This window comes from Balaenoptera borealis, assembly GCF_965194805.1.
Source record: "Balaenoptera borealis genome assembly, chromosome: 15".
Taxonomy (NCBI): Eukaryota; Metazoa; Chordata; class Mammalia; order Artiodactyla; family Balaenopteridae; genus Balaenoptera; species Balaenoptera borealis.
Window position 1 is genome coordinate 25,563,099 of NC_138871.1, and position 18,896 is coordinate 25,581,994.

The 18,896-nt window shown below is 37.1% G+C and overlaps 2 protein-coding genes, 1 long non-coding RNA gene and 1 pseudogene across 5 annotated transcripts in view; 1 reads left to right on the plus strand and 3 right to left on the minus strand.

Annotated features, from left to right (window-relative positions):
* LOC309611944 (uncharacterized protein) overlaps nucleotides 1-18,896 on the minus strand; it is a 371,966-nt gene that overhangs the window by 265,161 nt on the left and 87,909 nt on the right. Inside the window, exon 4 of one of the 2 annotated variants that reach the window (XM_082357022.1) lies at nucleotides 323-1,877. The exons of the other annotated variant lie outside the window; for it this stretch is intronic. Within the exon in view, the coding sequence (XP_082213148.1) occupies nucleotides 1,738-1,877 (140 nt within the window). The 3' untranslated portion in view covers nucleotides 323-1,737. Of the gene's footprint in view, nucleotides 1-322; nucleotides 1,878-18,896 lie in introns of those variants that run through there. 2 annotated transcript variants of the gene reach the window in all.
* Nucleotides 1-18,896, minus strand: part of LOC309611946 (RNA/RNP complex-1-interacting phosphatase-like) — a 136,873-nt gene that overhangs the window by 55,598 nt on the left and 62,379 nt on the right. The window lies entirely within an intron of this gene.
* On the plus strand, nucleotides 1,877-5,963 carry LOC309611954. Its single transcript, XR_014234853.1, has 2 exons — nucleotides 1,877-5,646; nucleotides 5,705-5,963. It is a non-coding gene; the product is annotated as an uncharacterized lncRNA (long non-coding RNA).
* On the minus strand, nucleotides 16,713-18,811 carry LOC309611926 (mitochondrial import inner membrane translocase subunit Tim8 A pseudogene; annotated as a pseudogene). The gene has a single exon. The product of its transcript is annotated as a mitochondrial import inner membrane translocase subunit Tim8 A pseudogene (transcript).

Below are 18,896 nucleotides of genomic sequence, written 5' to 3' on the forward strand. Positions count from 1 at the left end.
GCTTTTGTTGTATATTTCTGTTCTACATCCCCACAAGACATTATTATTGTCATTTATTTATAAAACAACATATAAATATAAAGATGTATGTACCTGGGTATATGTACATGTATATATTAAACACACACACACACTTTAAGTGCTCTTTGTTCTTTCCTGCAGTTCTGTTCTATGTTGGGCCATTTTACTTCAGCCTAAAAATATTTCTTCTAGTATTCCCTAAGGTCTGCTGGGGATCAGTTTTCTTATATTTCATTTATCTGTATTTGATTTTTAAAAATTGATTCCAATTTTCTGTTGAGATTCTCCATATTTTTATCTATTAATTCCCATCTTTTACTCTCAATATAGTCATTTTAAAGTTCTGTGCTAACTCCAGAATCTGAATTCCCTCTAAATCAATTTTTCTTGTTTTTTTTTTTTTTTTTTGGTCTTAATTTTTAATCACTTTTTCCTGCTTCAGGAATTTCATAATTTTTGATTGTGTGCTGGACATGGTGAATAAAAAATTCATAGAGACTGAAGATGCTATTACTTTGCACCAGAGAAGATTTACCCTTTTCTCTGTTAATCAGAGTGGCTGATCATTTCAGTCATTTCAGGAATTTTACTAGGTCAGAACTGGGTTGGAGCTTTAGTTTTCTCATCCTACCTATGATTTTTCCTAATTTGTGGCCTCCCTGGATTTTTGCTGTAAGCCTGACAGGTCTTTGATTCTTCAATAAATACAGTCAGTTATTGACTTCAGTCTTTCAGATGTTTGAATTCAGCTCTTTAGGCTCTCAGTTCTCACAGCTTCAGAGTATGGCAAATGTAAGGAGAGACCAGCTATGTATTTGTTGCCATTACACTTTCTCAATGAAAATTTGTCTCATAAACACTGAAACATTGCAGATGATTTCACTTTTTCTGACTCAGCCCCCTTCTTGGGGATGGCACTTCTGGGTTTTTACTGTGAGTCTGGTAGGTCTCTAATTCCTCACTTTGGAAAGTTCTCTCCCTCAGGCATTAGGTATTTAGCTTCCTGCTTTATATAGGTTCAAAAACTAGCAAATGTCTTGAAGAGGAGACCTAATGATTGTCACAGGCCCCTTTATCTAGTGGGATTTGGTTTGTTAGTGCCATGACTGTGCAGGAAATTTCACTCTGCTTTCTTGGCTCAGTCCCCCATCATCCTATACCACCCTGACACTAAGGAAATGTCCTGTGGGGGAAATCGGCTTGACATTCTGCTAGATTTCACTCCATCATGCCAGCAAATGAGTTCATCAAAAGGTATGGTGATTTCTCTTTTCCAGTGGAGTATGTCTCCCTACACCAACCCCCTGCTCCAAATCTCTAAATGTCCCTCTCTAGCATATTAGTTGATATTGTTTCTTGATTGCTTCCTTAGCTCGATGATCTTTTATTCAAGTTTGTTTGCTTGTTGCAGCAGGAGTGATGGCCTGTGCCTACCTAGTGCAGGAATATTATTATGGAGATATGGGTTTGGTCCCAGACACCACAATAAGGAGAATATCATAATAAAGCAAGTCACACTAGTTGTTTGGTTTCCCAGTGCATGTAAAAGTTATGTTTATGCTATACTGTAGTCTATTAAGTGTGCAATAGCATTATGTCTAAAAAAAGTACATATCTTAATTTGAAAGTAGACTTTAAGAATGCTACCCATCATCTGAGCCTTCAGCAAGCTGTAATCTTTTTGTAATAGTAACATCAAAGATCACTGATCACAGATCATGTAACAAGTATAATAATGAAAAAGTTTGAAATATTGTGAGACTTACCAAAATGTGACATAGAAACATGAAGTGAGCAAATGCTGTTGGAAAAATGGCACCACCAGTAGACCTGCTTGACACAGGGTTGCCACAAACCTTCAATTTGTAAAAAAAAAAAAAAAAAAAAAAAGCATTATCTGCAAAGTACAATAAAGTGAAGTGCAATAAAGTGAGGTATGCCTATACATCCTGCCTCAAAGTAGAAATCCTATTTAGATCACCTTTAATTTCTCTCTATGATATATTAATAGTTTTCTGTTCAGGGTTCTTACATTTTTTATTACACTTATTATTAGGTATATGATGTTTTGATGATAACGTAGATGGCATATTTTTTAGTTTTTAATTTTATAACTTTTCAGACACAGAAAAATGTTAGTGGAATTTTTTAATGTTTGGTCTCTTATCTGGCAACTCTTCAAAAACTAACTGATATTCTAATAAGTTATCTGTAGATTGTTTTGGATTTTCTGTATACTTAATTATATCAAATATGGAAAGTGACAGCATTATTTCTTCCTTTCTTAGCCTTATATTTCTGATTTCTTTTTCCTGCCTTACTGCTAATGCCATTTAATACTTTTACTAACAGGTTGAATAGAAAAGGTAGGAGTTGGCATTCTTATTTTGTTCCTAATCTTACAGTGGACATTCTCCACATTTCACTATAAATAGGATGGTGGCTTTAAAGTTTTTTGTAGTTTCCCTTTGCTATGAGTTTTTAATCATACATAATTATTGAATTTTATCAAATGCTTTATCTGACTCTACTGATATGATCATATACATTTTCTCCTTTATTTTATTGATGTGGTGCATGACATTTATTGATATTTGAATGTTAACTCACCTTGCATTTCTGGAGTAAAACAACTTGGTAGGAATTCACACACACACACACACATTCACTCACTCACACACTCTACATTTGATTGTCTAACATTTTGTTTATGATTTTTGCTTCTATACACATAAGGGAGATGGGCCTATTTTCTTTTCCCATACTTGTCCTTTTAATTAGTGAATAGTATATAGAGGGTAGAGATTTAAAAGACCTTTTAAAAAGTCTTCTTCTTCTGTGATATAATACAATACAGTATTACTCCATTTGTTAAAAATGACCTTTTTTATTTTCAAATAATTTCAAATCTGCAGAAAAGATACAAACATAATAGAGTTCCCTTTACCTCTCTCCCAGTTTTTCCTATTGCTAACATCTTATACTACCATAGTATATTTTTCAAAATTAAAAAGCCAACATTTATACATTACTATTAACTAAACTTAAGACTTTTTTTGGATTCCACTGGTTTTCCTGTTAATGACCTTTTTCTGTTCTAGGACCCAATCCAGTATATCACATTCCACTTAGTTAGTTGTCATGTCTCCTTAGTCTTCTCTGGTCTATGACAGTTCCTCATTCCTTCCTTGTTTTTCATGATTTTGACAGTCTTGAGGAATATTTGTCTGATATTTTGTAGAATTGTTCTCAGTCTGGGTTTGGCTGAGGTTTTTCTCATGATTAGACTGGAGTTATAGGTTTTGACAAAGAATACCACAGAAGCGAAGTAACCTTCTCATCACATCATGACAGAGAGTATGTAGTGTCTCCGTGACATCACTGGTGATGTGAAACATCATCACTTGCATAACATGGTATTTGCTAGGTTTCTGCACTGTAAAGTTACTTTTTCTCCCATTTTATACTCTCTTTGGAATTCAATCATTAAGGCCAGGCCAGGACTGGACTTAAGGGGAAGATTAAGCTTCACCTCCACCTCCTTAGGGAGGAGATGGATGCCGGGGGGGGGGGTGGCGAGGGGGAGGTTACCTACATATGGAATTCTTCTGTTGGCAAGATTTGTCTTCTCCCTCCCTCCTATTATTTATTTATTTATACACTCATTTATTTACTCCATTATGTTTTAATATGGATTCTTTATAATCTATATACATAATTACAACCTTACAAACCTCTGGTTCCCCCACTGACATATAAACTTTTTGAGGAAAGACTCTGTTTCGTTTTTATTTTTGTACACTCTATGCGTTTAGCATAGTCCCCTAATTTATAGTGGACTTCCAGTAATTATTTTTTAATGGATATCTTTCCACTTCAACTGAAAAGTACCCTTTCCTTATATAATAGCATTCTAAATCCAAAATAAAAGTAGATTTTAAAATAAGTAAAAGTAAACTCATGCATGATCACCCTGTAATAAGTATGTAAAAAAGCAAAGGGTACTGCAGAAATAACTTAACCATTTGAGTTGGATGTGTCTCCAAAAAATATTGAAGGCACATTTGGAAAGAAATTACAGTATTTGATAAGCCAAGGATATGACCTGCTGTGTGCTTTCTCTTTTTTGTTCAGATCACCAAAGGAGATTAAGACCCCGTTTTCTCCCTTCTCTGGAAAATTATCATCTGATGCAGTCACTCAGATAACAACAGAGAGTCCAGGAAAAGCCATGTTTTCATCTGAGATTTTTGTTAATGCTGAAGATCGTGGACATGATATTCCAGAGCTCAGTACACAGAAGTTGGGCAAAGTTCCTGTCAAGTTTGCTTCATCATCTTCAGTCCAACAGATTACTGTTCTTCATGGCACAGATGGTAAGAGAATTTTAGGTCACATTACCAACTTTTGTGTATCATTAACTAAGAAATTTCTTGATTGGGTCTTTCTAGTTAGAAAACCTAATTTTAATTTTAAGCATTAGGTTGTACATGATTATAACATCTTTTATTTACATAGCTATGAAGAGAATATAATTTATTATGTTTTTACTTCAATTTCTAGTGAAGTTAACAACCTATGTGAAACTCATGCTACTTGTGGCTGACGTATTTTCAACTCATAATACTTGTCATAAGAATGCAAGTAGTTCATGAAAACATAAAAACTATAGAGGTTCAATTTTAGGGAGGTAGATAATTATTTGGCATTGTTTCTTTTACTATTGTTTTGCATGATACACTGAACAGATAGCAAACACAATACCAGTCTATTTCTTGTTCAAGAAACGTTGAGCAGGGACCCAGGTTGACTGTGACTCTGCTTTCTTTAAAACATGGAACCTTGGATTCATCATCATAGTCAACTGGAAGGGATGAAAAGCATGGAGGAGTACATGTTGGGAGGCTTTTATGGGCTAGGCTTAGGTGTGGCCCACATCACTTTCCACTGACTAAGAATAGTTTAGCTGTGCTTTCCAGGATGAAGAAGAAATGAGTTTTGGTGAACAGCTAGCAATTTCTACCATAAGGTCTACATTTAGAGTGTTCCTATGCTATCATGACAGTGATATTTTTATAGTGCTTATACTATATAACATTCAAAATTATAGCAAGTTATTTTCTTTTTCAGACCAGTAACTGGAAAGTTAAGTTCCCATTCTACCTCCAAATGAGAGTGGGAACTTTCAATTACTAATTTTAAAGTATTCAACAGTTTGTACAAATCTATTCAAAATATATTTTAAGTTTTCTTACTTGTGCAAAAAGTTTATCTGTCTGTAGGTATAAATGGAATATGCCTAAATGTATAAAGAAAATTGCTTAGTTCCACATTTAAATTGCACTGAATTTAATTTGAATAAATACATTTACATGTTGAAATGGTTATATTTTTTTTTTCTTTTTTTTAAAATTTTATTTATTTTATTTTTGGCTGTGTTGGGTCTTCATCACTGTCTGCAGCCTTTCTCTAGTTGTGGTGAGCGGGGGCTACTCTTCATTGCGGTGCACGGGCTTCTCATTGTGGTGGCTTCTCTTGTGGTGGAGCACGGGCTCTAGGCGCGTGGGCTTCGGTACTTGTGGTGCATGGGCTCAGTAGTTGTGGCTTGCGGGCTCTAGAGCGCAGGCTCAGTAGTTGTGGCACATGGGCTCAGTAGTTGTGGCTTGTGGGATCTAGAGTGCAGGCTCAGTAGTTGTGGCACATGGGCTTAGTTGCTCCGCGGCATGTGGGATCTTCCCGGACCAGGGCTGGCACCCGTGTCCCCTGCATTGGCAGGCGGATTCTTAACCACTGCGCTATCAGGGAAGCCCGAGATGGTTATATTTCTTATACATTTTTATTGTGAAATAAAATTATGTCCCCCAAATGTATAGTCTAATAAATATCACACAGAACACCTTTAATGTGTCAGTTACCTATTGCCACCGTGATACTGTATAAGAGCCTCGAAAATCTCAGTGCTTTATAACAACAGACATTTGCTTTCCTCACTCATGGGCTTATGAGTCAGTTGGAGTTTGGCATCAGGATGCAAAAACGGTTTGGGTCTGTTCCACATGCCTTGTACTGAAACCCAGGCTACTCTGGGCTATGCTGTTTTCATGTTGGTGGCAGAGCACAGGAGAGGAAATCCAACTGTGAAAGTGTATTTTGTACCTCTTCTGACATCAAATGGATCAGTCTATATAGAGCCCACAGTTCATGGTTTTACCTTTACATACAGGTACTTGGTAGAAAGGACTCCTTTAAAAGATAAATATTATTTGGTTTAATAATAAAATATTTTTAACTCTGTGGATTCAGAAGTAAAATTTTTAAAAATATTTTAAAAGTATACAGAATAGCATGTTGAATTTATGACTATGTGCCCACTGCTCTGAATTTACAAATTAAGAGTAATATGCTATATGTTTATATTTAGTTCCATTTGCAAGTTTTTTGAAGAAATAAATTTTATGGTTGGACTTTCTTCTTTACCCTTCTCCAGTCCTTTCTTTCTCTCCCAGGAACAACCATTATTTGCTGAATAGTCACTTCTTCCCCCAGAGATAGGCAGTCCAAAGTAACTTTAAGACTTCTGCATCCAAACATAAAGTTGTTGAGAATTTCAAAAAGCCACTTATCTTGCCTCTGAACTCTCCATCTCCACATGGTAGCCATTCTTGCTCTGGGTCCATTGTAATTCTGCCCAATTGTTGTTGTCCATTTTCTGCAAACTTTGAACTAAATGGTAAATTTAACCATCACTACCAAGCTTTATATACACTAGTGGAGGAAGAAAACTACTAAGTCAATATTCTAACAATAATGACTACAGCAACGTCCAAAGAGAAGTAGAGGCTACAGCCTATTTTTGTCTGTTATTTAAATTCTTCCAGCCTCTATACATTTCTTCATTCTCCTTGAATTCAGCCAGGTTCTCATTGGCTGGGGTTTTACCTGATACGTTTGTACAAGTATTCCTAAGTAGTCTAAGACTTTGCTAGCCCTGCATATGTTTAAGGTAATTTTTTGTTAATTTCTATGACCAGGCTTGGTAAAGTGGTCCCCTAGGTGTAAACCACACTCCTACTGACTTTCTTTTTTTAAGGTAACCTTATTTCTCCCTGATAGTTAAGGTCAATTGTAGTTTTAGTCAACACTATGGCATCCTATTCCTTGTATTGTTTCAGTGACATAAAGAATGTAAAATGACTAGATGACTCCTGTCTCCTGGTAGAAGTGCCCCTCCCTTATTTCTAAGATCTTCCATCAAACAAAGCAGAGTCACAGAGATAGAAAGCAAAAGATTTTAAAGGCTTCTGCCTTTGTTCCTAAATACATGCATTCTGTCTGTGGGATAGGCAAGTACCATATGTGGTTCTGAGCACATGCCATATTCGGTAAGCTAGCATTCCAACCTCAGAAAGTGATGTCTCCCAGCTTGTGCCATAACAGTTAACAGTAAATTGTTCGCTCACCTTTTTGTTTTTGAGTTTACCATAGCTGTGGGTGATCAGGCTTGTGAGGAGAACAGTGACTCCCTTTAGGCGTCAGCCTTTTGTCTCATTTCCTTCACTATGAAGTCAGTTCCTTGGTTGGAAGCAGGGTACTAGTAATATGGATTCCATGTCAAATCATCAGAATGATGGAGTGGTCAAGGATGGTAACACAATTCTAAGTAATATAAAAGTTGTTATTGTGTCCAGAATGAAGGAGATCTCATTCTACTCTGGGACTATCAGACTCTGTCTAGAGTATTTTGATTTTTATAAACTAGACATGGGCAACTAGGAGTCCATCTAGAAGTGTTACAGGATGCAAAAGAAGACCATGGTCTATAAGGATAAACTGAAGAAGCTGTTGTGTTTAATCAGGAGAAGTGGTAGCTATCTACAAAATTCTATTTGAATGAGCAGTACAACCCCATGAATACTGAGGAGTAACCTAAACAAGAATTTTATAGGACTCATGTGATGGCAATACTAATCCTTTGTGTAGGCATAGAAAGGGACAGTAGACTAAAAGGAGGGATGGGATATTTCTGAATGGGAAAATTGAATATTTAAAGATGTCATTTATTCCCAAATGAATTTAAACTCTAATATAATTCTACTCAAAATTCTAATGGAATTGTTCTTTTGAACTTGTTCAATTGATCTTAAATTTTTTCAGGAAGACTAATAAAGAAAATACTGGAAAAGAAGAGTAATGGGGAGGATAGATTTTAGCAGCAGCCAGTGGAGTGTTTTAATGGGATGTCTGGAAGTTGCAGACATTATTCTCACCCTTGACCTATGGGCCCAGACTTAGTCATATGTCCATACATGTCTGCAAGGGAGATTGGGAAATACAGTGTACAGATGAGCAGTATGTACCCAGCTAAATATCAAAATGCTGTTACAGAGAGTTTCTACCACATCATGAAAGAAAAACAAGTGTATAGAAAAAGATTTCAGGGATTTCCCTGGTGGCGCAGTGGTTAAGAATCCACCTGCCAGTGCAGGGGACACAGGTTCGAGCCCTGGTCCAGGAAGATCCCACATGCCACGGAGCAACTAAGCCCGTGTGCCACAACTACTGAGCCCATGCTCCACAACTACTGAAGCCTGCGTGCCTAGAGCCTGTGCTCCACAACAAGAGAAGCCACCGCAGTGAGAAGAGTGAGAAGCTCGTGCACCACAACGAAGAGTAGCTCCCCACACCGCAACTAGAGAAAGCCCGCGTACAGCAATGAAGACCCAATGAAGCAAAAATACATAATAAGAAGAAAAAGATTTCATCTTCTATAATAGTCAAATTACTACCATGTCACAGACATTTTAGAAAGAATTTTAGCAGTTAGTATTTAAAAAAAAAGAAACTTTATAAATGACATAATTTTTCACTCTGCAATCAGAAAATTTATGTGAAATGGGGCAGCAGGGGAGAATGGGTATGCTATAAACAGGAAGTCTTTATTACAGAATTCTTTATTATTGAAATTTTAATTCAGCCTAAATTTTTAACATTATGAGAAGGGTTAAATACACTTAATGTGTAGTATAATGATAAAAAATGTGAAGATAGGAAACAAAATGAATATTTTATTATCAATGTAAAGTAGAAAAACTGAATTCCAAATTATACATACTATACACAACTATGTAAACAAATAAGAAATACAGAGGAAAGACCTGTAGAAATACGTTAAAATATTAATAATAGTTATCTTTGAGTGGTTAGACTTTGTCTTTTTTATTTCTGTGTATTTTTTTAATATTGAGAGTTTATACTTTTATAATGGAAAACTTATTTTGAAAATCTGCCACATAGAAGAGAATTAGATTTACTTTCTATGACGCTGGAGAGAGAACCTCCAAAGATCAGTAGTAAGGGTTAACAACGACCAGGTTTGGGTTCAATATAAGATAAAGTGTTTCTTAGTTAGAGCCATCTAAATATGGAATAGATTGCTAAGAAGTTGTCTTCTCAATGAATCCTACCCTTACCACTCTATTTAAACTGCATCCTGCTGCAATTTCCCAAATACTTCTAATCTTCCTCAGCATTTTCTAATTTTTTGGGGGGGAGTGGCTGTTTTGGGTCTTTGTTGCTGCACACGGGCTTTCCCTAGCTGTGGTGAGTGGGGGCTACTCTTCGTTGTGGTGCATGGGTTTCTTATTGTGGTGGCTTCTCCTGTTGCAGAGCACGGGCTCTAGGCGCACAGGTTTCAGTAGTTGCAGCACGAGGGCTCAGTACTCGCAGCACAAGGGCCCTAGAGCACGTGGGCTTCAGTAGTTGTGGCACATGGGCTCAGTAGTTGTGGCGCTCGGGCTCTAGGGTGGGCGGGCTTTGGTAGTTGTGGCACGCAGGCTCAGTAGTTGTGGTGCACAGGCTTAGTTGCTCCACAGCATGTGAGATCTTCCCAGACCAGGTATTGAACCCATGTCCCCTGCATTGGCAGGCAGATTCTTAACCACTGCACCACCAGGGAAGTCCCAGTATTTTCTCATTTTTTATGTCACTAATAATTTATAAAAATACTAGATAATTTACTTATTTAGTATGCTAGTTGTTTACTGTATATCTCCCTCTTCTAGAATGCTAGTTCACTGATATAGTCCAAGAATCTTGATCACTGCTTGGCACATTAAAGATACTTAATATTTGTTCAGTTAATTAGTAAATGTTTTCTTATTAATTATTCTGATCTTTATCTCCTTAGGCCAGCCTTTACTGTTGCCATATAAGCCTTCTGGTAGTACAAAGATGTACTATGTTCCCCAATTAAGACAAATTCCTTCATCTCTGGATTCCAAGTCAGACACCACCATTGAGAGCTCGCACTCAGGTATTATGCAGAAATTATTCAAAATTTTATTTTTTGAAATTTTATTTGTGGATTGGCTGTTTAATTCTGGATGACATATGAAAGCTCAGTGCTATTTAATCTTTAAGTGAAACATGGAGATTTTCATGACTCAGTCTCTGGTTCAGATAGGTGAGTTATTTGGTCAGATGTATTGTGTACACTCAAACATTTGATAAATACTTGAAGAAAATCGTATGAACAGTTACTTGTTTGGGTTAGTGGACTCCATCTAGGAAAAAGGTTTCCAAGTTTTCTCTGTTCACAGTCACCTTAGTGTTTGGGTGATTTCTTTTCTCATCATCATAGGGACATAAATCATCAGCAGCATATAAATACATGAAGTATTTTTTCAGATACTAAGCTATTATGTTATTAGGTTATAAAAATACCTACCGTTTTGATCTTACAGCTTAATAAGCAAAAATATTTTTGGTTTTGTGTTTGAAAGAAAACATTTTACTTTGTTCATAAATATGCATAATTACTTGCTAACGAGATATGTGTGGCTATTAGGGCACAGTTTCTCAAACCTTGAGATGAAATTGGACACAACCACCCTCATTTATTGCTTTTGTTACAGAAACTGTCAAAAATCCAACTCTGCAGAGATACAGACAGCAGCATTGAAAGGAATGTAGCAGTATCTAATGTTGAAACTTTAAACTATCTTTAGCTATTAGTTTTTGTCCTGTACACCAGATATTACATATCACTGTTTCTCCAGAATTTTAAAATATCCCACAACATCCCTGTGAGATCACCACAATAGAACTGCAGATTTAGAAAATGAATAGCATCCTGTGGAGGAACTGAATAAATATTTTCTGTGGAAAATTATAAGGATACTGAGTTGGTATGGTGCGGGGTTTTGATTGTTGGGATAACATATTGATTGGTCCACAGGAGTTGACTTGGTTCAGTTTAGATATGAATTGTTCATGATTTGTCAATAGACATCTTTATAGGTGTAGAAATTAAAAAGAAAGTAGTTGTCCCTGGTCTTACGCAGATTTTCTGTTAATTTTAAGAGGACCCAACTAGTATCTAATGGTAACTGAGTTAAAGCCCCTGATATAATTGCTCCTGATTTCCCACTGTGATGCCACTGAAAAAAAGAACCACAAAATGCTCATATGTTAGTATTGATTATGAAGCCTATAACCAGGAACTGGAAGAAATTTTCACTACCTGTATGGCTATGATTTTAAAAACACACTTAATGGCTACCAGACATAAAACAAGGTTACTTAATTGATTGTAGGTAGGAAAATCTTTTATCTCAGTCTCACTTTCAGCCCCCTAGTTCAGAAGACAGAATGTACCAATAGAAGTCTAATCAGGTGTTCCAATATTTTTTGAGGCCTCCTGTGTACTTCTATTCATTTACATCCTAACTCTTCCCTTTGGAGACATTAACTTTGAGAAAAATTGGACAGTAGTGGGAAGAGGAAATGACTCAGGGATGGTACACTGTATCCTGAGAAATACTGTCCGTATAAATAAAGTACTGAATGCATCAATTAGACAAGAAGAGATCTGTTAGCTATATATACTTGAGGTTGTCATTTATCGTGTTCTGCATCTATTCTGAGAGTGAGGGAGTTGACAGTAGAAAATAATAGTTTCTTAGACCAGTAGAGCTGATCTAGATGAAAGCCTAGGAATTGTTCTGATAGATATTGTCTATTAGTATGTTGTGATTCTGTAGATACTAGAAAGATCCAACTAGAGTTTGGGGCCAAGGTCAAGTCATAAACCATTGCAGATATTTGGACCAAATAATTTCTCCTCCGTTGAGAATGAGTAAACAATTGAACTCATAAAATTCTTTTAAAAACAAAAACAAAGGGACTTCCCTGGTGGTGCAGTGGTTAAGAATCCACCTGCCAATGCAGAGGACATGGGTTCCAGCCCTGGTCCGGGAAGATCCCACATGCCACAGAGCAACTAAGCCTGTGCGCCACAACTACTGAGCCTGTGAGCCACAACTACTGAAGCCCGCACGCCTAGAGCTCGTGCTCTGCAACAAGAGAAGCCACTGCAATGAGAAGCCCTCACACTGCAACGAAGAGTAGCCTCTGCTCACCACAACTAGAGAAAGCCCGTGCACAGCACCGAAGACCTTACACAGCCAAAAATAAAAATAAATAAATTAAAAACAAAACAAAAACAAAAAAACAAGGCAAAGGTAACCTCGCAAAGAAAGAGATAGATGTTAGAGATTTACTCATTAGGTCAAGTAACACTCTGAAGTAGTAACAGGATTTCATTTATATCTGACAGTAAGTTCTGTGAAGATAGGTACTATGTCTTTTTTTTTGTAAGTTATTTTATACCTCATACCAATATATAATATAGATGTTATTTTTATATTCACTTAAAGACATTTAAATACTTTATGTACTAGTACTGTCAATAGGAGCAAAAAGCCATGGGGAGAGAACTGGCTGGGATTTTTAAAACAAAGTGAGGAGTTAATAGCAGAAGAAAATGGTGGAGTAAAGACCTCCAAAATTTTGCCCTGTGATAAAAGCAACAGAATTTTGGCAAAACTTTATGGAAACTTTTCCAAAACTCTGGAAATTAACCAAAGGCTTGTAGCTTTTGTAGTAAGCATTTATTCAAGAAAAGTGGCTGAACCTTGATAAGAATAGTAAGCTTGTGGCATTTTACCTTGCCCTATTCTCATTGCCACACTCAGCTCAGTGATAACCTTGAAAAATATCAGCCTGCATTCCCAGGACTGGAGGGAGCAGAACAGAGCTGGACCTCTTTCACAATTTCATTCCCAAAGAATTGTCAGTATTTGACCTGTCTGATGGCTCTCTGGAAGACTCCACTCAAAAGGCTTATCTTTATTTGACCTTACTCAGAACTATCCAGTGCGTATGAGCTTCTGTGTCTATGTGTGAGGTGTTTGTCAAAAAACACTTACAGGCAAGTGTTTTATTTTAGTTTCTTAAATATTTATTTATTTAATTTATTTATTTTGGCTGCACTGGGTCTTAGTTGCACCACTCAGAATCTTCGTTGCAGCATGCGGACTCCTTGGTGGCAGGACCTAGTTCCCTGACCAGGGATCGATCCCGGGGCCCCTGCATTGGGAGCTCGGAGTCTTACTCCCTAGACCACCAGGGAAGTCCCCAGGCAAGTGTTTTAATGTCACAATACATGAGGCAGTGGATAACACTTGAGACAAACAATAGACTAACCAAAAGCTTTAACGGAAAAACTGAGGATGAGATGCCCATAGATATTTTGAAAAGCATTGATATATTCCTAGGACTCTAGAAGACCACAAGTGTGCACAGGCCTGAGTGCATGCTCAGGAAAGATCTGAGAGGGGCCTACCCTTTACCTTTGGCTGCCCTTGAGGCTCTGGGCAGGAAGAAAGGGAAGGCTAAGGCAGAATTGAAAACTGCCTGCCCTCAGCGTTGATGGCTATGTGCATGTAGTCCCTCGGCAAAGACTGGGAGATTTATTGTTTCTAGATGTTTAAGGATATCTCCATCTAGACGTTAGCTGACCACTAAGCTAGTTGAGTGGCAGCTTCAATAGACTTTATAGAATTTGTTCAGAAAAGTTACTTTAAAAAAAACAGTGCAAAGCAACAGCAGGAAACCCTAGGGAGGTAGTAGACTCTGATTTCCAGGGTTGTCACATTATATTTTTTAAGATGTCGAGTTTTCAACAAAAAGTTACAAGATATGGAAATTCAAAGTAAAAAAAAATATATGGACCATACAAAAGAAAAATAGCAGTTTAGAAACTGTCTGTGAGGAATCTCAGACATTGGACTTACTAAATGAAGATGTTAAAATAGATATTTAAAATATGTTCAAAGAACTAAATGAAACCATGTCTAAAGAAGTATAAGAACAGTGTCTTACCAAGTAGAGAATATCAATAAAGAGAAATTACAAAAAAGAACCAAGTAGAAGATCTGTAGTTGAAAAGTACAATAACTAAAATAAAAAATTGACTGGAGAAAGCTCAGTATCAGATTTGAACAGGCAGAAGTATGAGTCAGTGAACTTGAAGATAGGCCAATTGAGATTATCCAGTGTGAGAAACAGAAAGAAAAAAGAATGAAGAGAAATTAACAGAATCTCAGAGTCCTATGGGACACCTTCAAGCATCCTATTATACACATAATGGGAGTTCCAGATGAAGAGACAGAAAAAGAGACTGAAGGAGTATTTGGAGAAATAATGGCCTAAAAATTTCACAAATTTGATGACTGCTGTTAATCTGCACATCCCAAAGCTCAAGGAAGTCCAAGCATGATACAGTCAAAGAGAGCCACATCTAGATACATCATAAACCATCAAATGACAAAGACAGTGTTAAAGCAGCAAGAGCGGAGTTATCATGTACAAAGAATCTTCAGTAAGACTAATTGCTGATTTTTCATCAGAAACCATAGAGGCCAGAAGGCATTGCAATGACATATGCAAAGAGCTCAGGAAAAAAACCTGCCTACCAAGTATTCTGTACCTAGCAAAACTACCCTTCAAAAATGAAGGAGAGATGAAGACATTCTCAGATAAACAACAGTTGAAAGACTCCACTGCTAGCAAACTGACCCACAGAAAATACTAAAGAGATTTTTTTCAAGATGAAATGGTGAACACCAGACAGTAACTTAAATCCACATGAAAAAAGTACTAAAGGTAACTACATAAGTAAATACAAAAGACAGTATAAATGTATTTTTGTTTGTAATTCAGTTTTTCTCCTATATGACTTAAAAGACAAATGCAGTATAAGCAAGTCCCAAATACATAAAGAAAAACTAACAGAATTAAAATGAAAAACCTGACACTATTTTTTTTAATAAATTTATTTATTTATTTATTTATTTATATTTTTACTTTTGGCTGCGTTGGATCTTCGTTGCCGCGCATGGGTTTTCTCTAGCTGTGGCGAGCAGGGGCTACTCTTTGTTGTGGTGCACGGGCTTCTCACTGTGGTGGTTTCTCTTGTTGAGGAGCACGGGCTCTAAGTGCATGGGCTTCAGTAGTTGTGGCTCTTGGGCTCTAGAGCGCAGGCTCAGTAGTTTTGGCGCGTGGACTTAGTTGCTCCGCGGCATGTGGGATCTTCCCAGACCAGGGCTCGAACCCATGTCCCCTGCATTGGCAGGTGGATTCTTAACCACTGTACCACCAGGGAAGTCCAAAAAACTGACACTATTAAAGGGAGAAATATTTCAAGCCAATAACAAAAGGTCATATATTGTATAATTCCATGTATATGAAATGTCCAGAATAAGCAAATCCATATAGACAGAAAGTAGATTAGTGGATGCCAGGGGATGTTGGGGAGGGGAAAATAGGGAGTAACAGCTAACATATACAAGATTTCTTTGTGGGGGCGTGACAAAAATGTTCTGGAATTAGATAGCAATATTGGTTGTGAAAATACTAAGAACTAGTGAATTGTACACTTACTTTAATTGGTGAATTTTTTTTTTTGAATCTTGTAGAAGCTTTTATTTCAGTGATTAAAAGAACACAGTAAATAGAAACTATGCTGGTTTACATTAGGCATGCACCTCTACCTGAAACTGCTGTTAGTTTTTTTTTTTTTAATTGGATTCTTTTTTTAAAATAATTAATTAATTAATTAATTAATTAATTAATGGCTGTGTTGGGTCTTCGTTTCTGTGCGAGGGCTTTCTCTACTTGCGGCGAGCGGGGGTCACTCTTCATCGTGGTACGCAGGCCTCTCACTATCGTGGCCTCTCTTGTTGCAGAGCACAGGCTCCAGATGCTCAGGTTCAGCAATTGTGGCTCATGGGCCTAGTCGCTCCGCAGCATGTGGGATCTTCCCAGACCAGGGCTCGAACCCGTGTCCCCTGCATTGGCAGGCAGATTCTCAACCACTGTGCCACCAGGGAATCCCTGCTGTTAGTTTTTGACTGGCCTAAATCTTTATAACTTATTTTTTCATTTAGGCACATCTTTAAATTTTTTTGGACACTGACATACAGGGTAAGTTAACTTCTTCCTTGTGACAGTTTAGTATGAGAATTATGTTCGCTGGCTAGAGCCTCTAGACTCTCAGGCTACCTGTACTAGCTCAAGACTGTACTTTATATAGATATTTAAGTGAATCACAGTATAAGGGAGGGAGATAATCTAGAAAGGTGAAATGTACTGTATGAATACTCCATACATTTTTTTTCCAGCACTGATAATCAAACACTGGATAAGGAGGCCTACAGTCAAGTACCAAATTACTCTTTCCTCCACTGCTGCCCTTTCTGAGAGACACAAAGATGTATATCGATCACTCCAGAAATCTGAAAGGAATCCACACAAATAACAGATTATTACCTATGTGGTCCCACTATCAAATTATAGAGCAGTTCCACTATTAAAATTATAGGAAGCAGTTAATGGGATTATGAGGAAAGCATCGTCCCACATACAGTAACATACACCTAGTAGAGTTTTCCATTCATCTGTCAATTGTTTTCCCAAGATTAGCATTAAAAAACACAACCCCAAACACATTTGACCCTCAAACCACCCCCACACACGAAAATTGGTCTTTGTTCATTCTCAGATGACAGGATATCCCAAGAGTGACAAAGATGGGAGCCGATCCCCCCACAACCTTTTCTTCAACCATCCCATCAACTGCTCTTCATTTCTTGAACTACCTTCCTTTTCCAGAGAGGTAATACTCAGGTCAGTCAGAAAGGCTTTCTGAGAAGACTGGCTTGGATTTCTGGGTCTGTTCCAGTCGATTCAAGATGAATTGGCTTGTATCAATGAAGCGCTCAACGCAGTTCACAAAACAGGCCTCAGCCCGACTGTCCAACTTTGGCCCAGGCTTGTCCATGCACTTTTCCCAACAAAGTTCCATCATCTGGTGCACCAGCTGCTGGACGCGCTGCTTCTGAGTCTCTACCTCGATGAAATGCTGCAGCTGCGGGTCGACCGAGCCCAAACCCGCTGCAGAGGAAGAGGAGGAGGACTCCATCCCAGCACGGCCACGCGTGCCGAGACAAACTCCGCACCAACTCACTGACCTTCACGTGTCTCCACGGCGGAACCCTTAATTGGTGAATTTTATGTTTTGTCTCAATTTAGAAAAAAAGTGTGTGTGTGTGGGGGGGGTGGGCAGGAATGAACATATGAAGGAAAAGACTGCCTAAAACTGTAAAGATTTGATAACAGATTTAAAATACATTTTGCAGGCAAGAAAGGGTGGAATTAACATGAAGGAAGTTAAATTAGTGATGAGGACAAATCTGAGAGTCTGCAAAATTACAGAGGAAAAAGAAGAAGAAAATGAAAATGCTGTGAAAGATGATGAGAGACATAAGAAACATAGCTAAGTAAACCAAACCAAGAATTATATCTGTAGCTGAGGAAGAAAGTAATATTCAAACACTTAATTGAATAAAACATCCTTCTCCTGAAAAGGGGAACACTGTATGCAGATTGAAAGTTGTCATAAAAATCCAGGGAAAAATCAGAGACTGAGACACATATCAGAAAAAGATTTTTGAGTCAAAATAAATAGAAGAAAATTTCATAAATATACAATTAAAAAAAAAGTTAAGGGAAGAAAATTTAGTCTGATATCAGGCTTATTTAAAATACTAAATGTAAAAATAATGGAACCAAATCTGTACTTATTGGGAAAATTACATAATTCAAGGATTTATGGACCCAGTGCATTTTCATTAAGCACTATGACAATGAAAAGACATTTTCACAAGTACACAGAAGCTAGAAAGTATATTCAACCTCTGTACCTTCTTGAAAAATTCACTTGAAGACTCATCCAGCTGAAGAGATGAATCAAAATGAAGAATTCATTACAAAGAAATGAAGCAATGCTGAAAGTGATCAGTGGTGAACTTTGAAGTCAGTTTGACACAACACTCATCTAAATAACAAATTTAGTTACAAGGTGGAAAAAAAAATGCCAAAAGTTAATTTTGGAATGAAAGGCATGAAAAGAAAAAACAATTGTATTTTTTGTCTTTTTGACTAAAGAGGTGTTATTTTATTCATGACTTGGTGATCAGATAGGTTAAAGAAGTTTTCATAAAAAATAAATTGGACTTGATTAAAATTTAAAACTTGTGTGCACCAAAAAAAAAAAAAAAAACACCATCAACATAGTAAGAAGATTGCACACAGAATTGGGGAAAACATTTGCAATTCATATATCTGATGAGAGATGACTATCCATAATATATGAAGAACTCTTACAGTTCAACAACAGCAAAAAGCAATCTAATTTTTAAATGAGTACAGAATCTGAAGAGACATTTCTCCAGGAAAGATACAGATGGCCAAAAAGAATGTGAAAAGATGTTTTACATCATTAGTCATGAAGGAAATGTAAATAAAAACTACAAAGAGATACCACTTCATACCCATCAGGATGGCTTTTATGAAATAAAAAAGAGCAAGGGTTGGCAGGGATATGGTGAAATTGGAGCTCTTGTGTATGCTGATTGGAATGTAAAATGGTATAGCCACTGTGGAAAACAGTGTAGTGGTTCCTCAAAAAATTA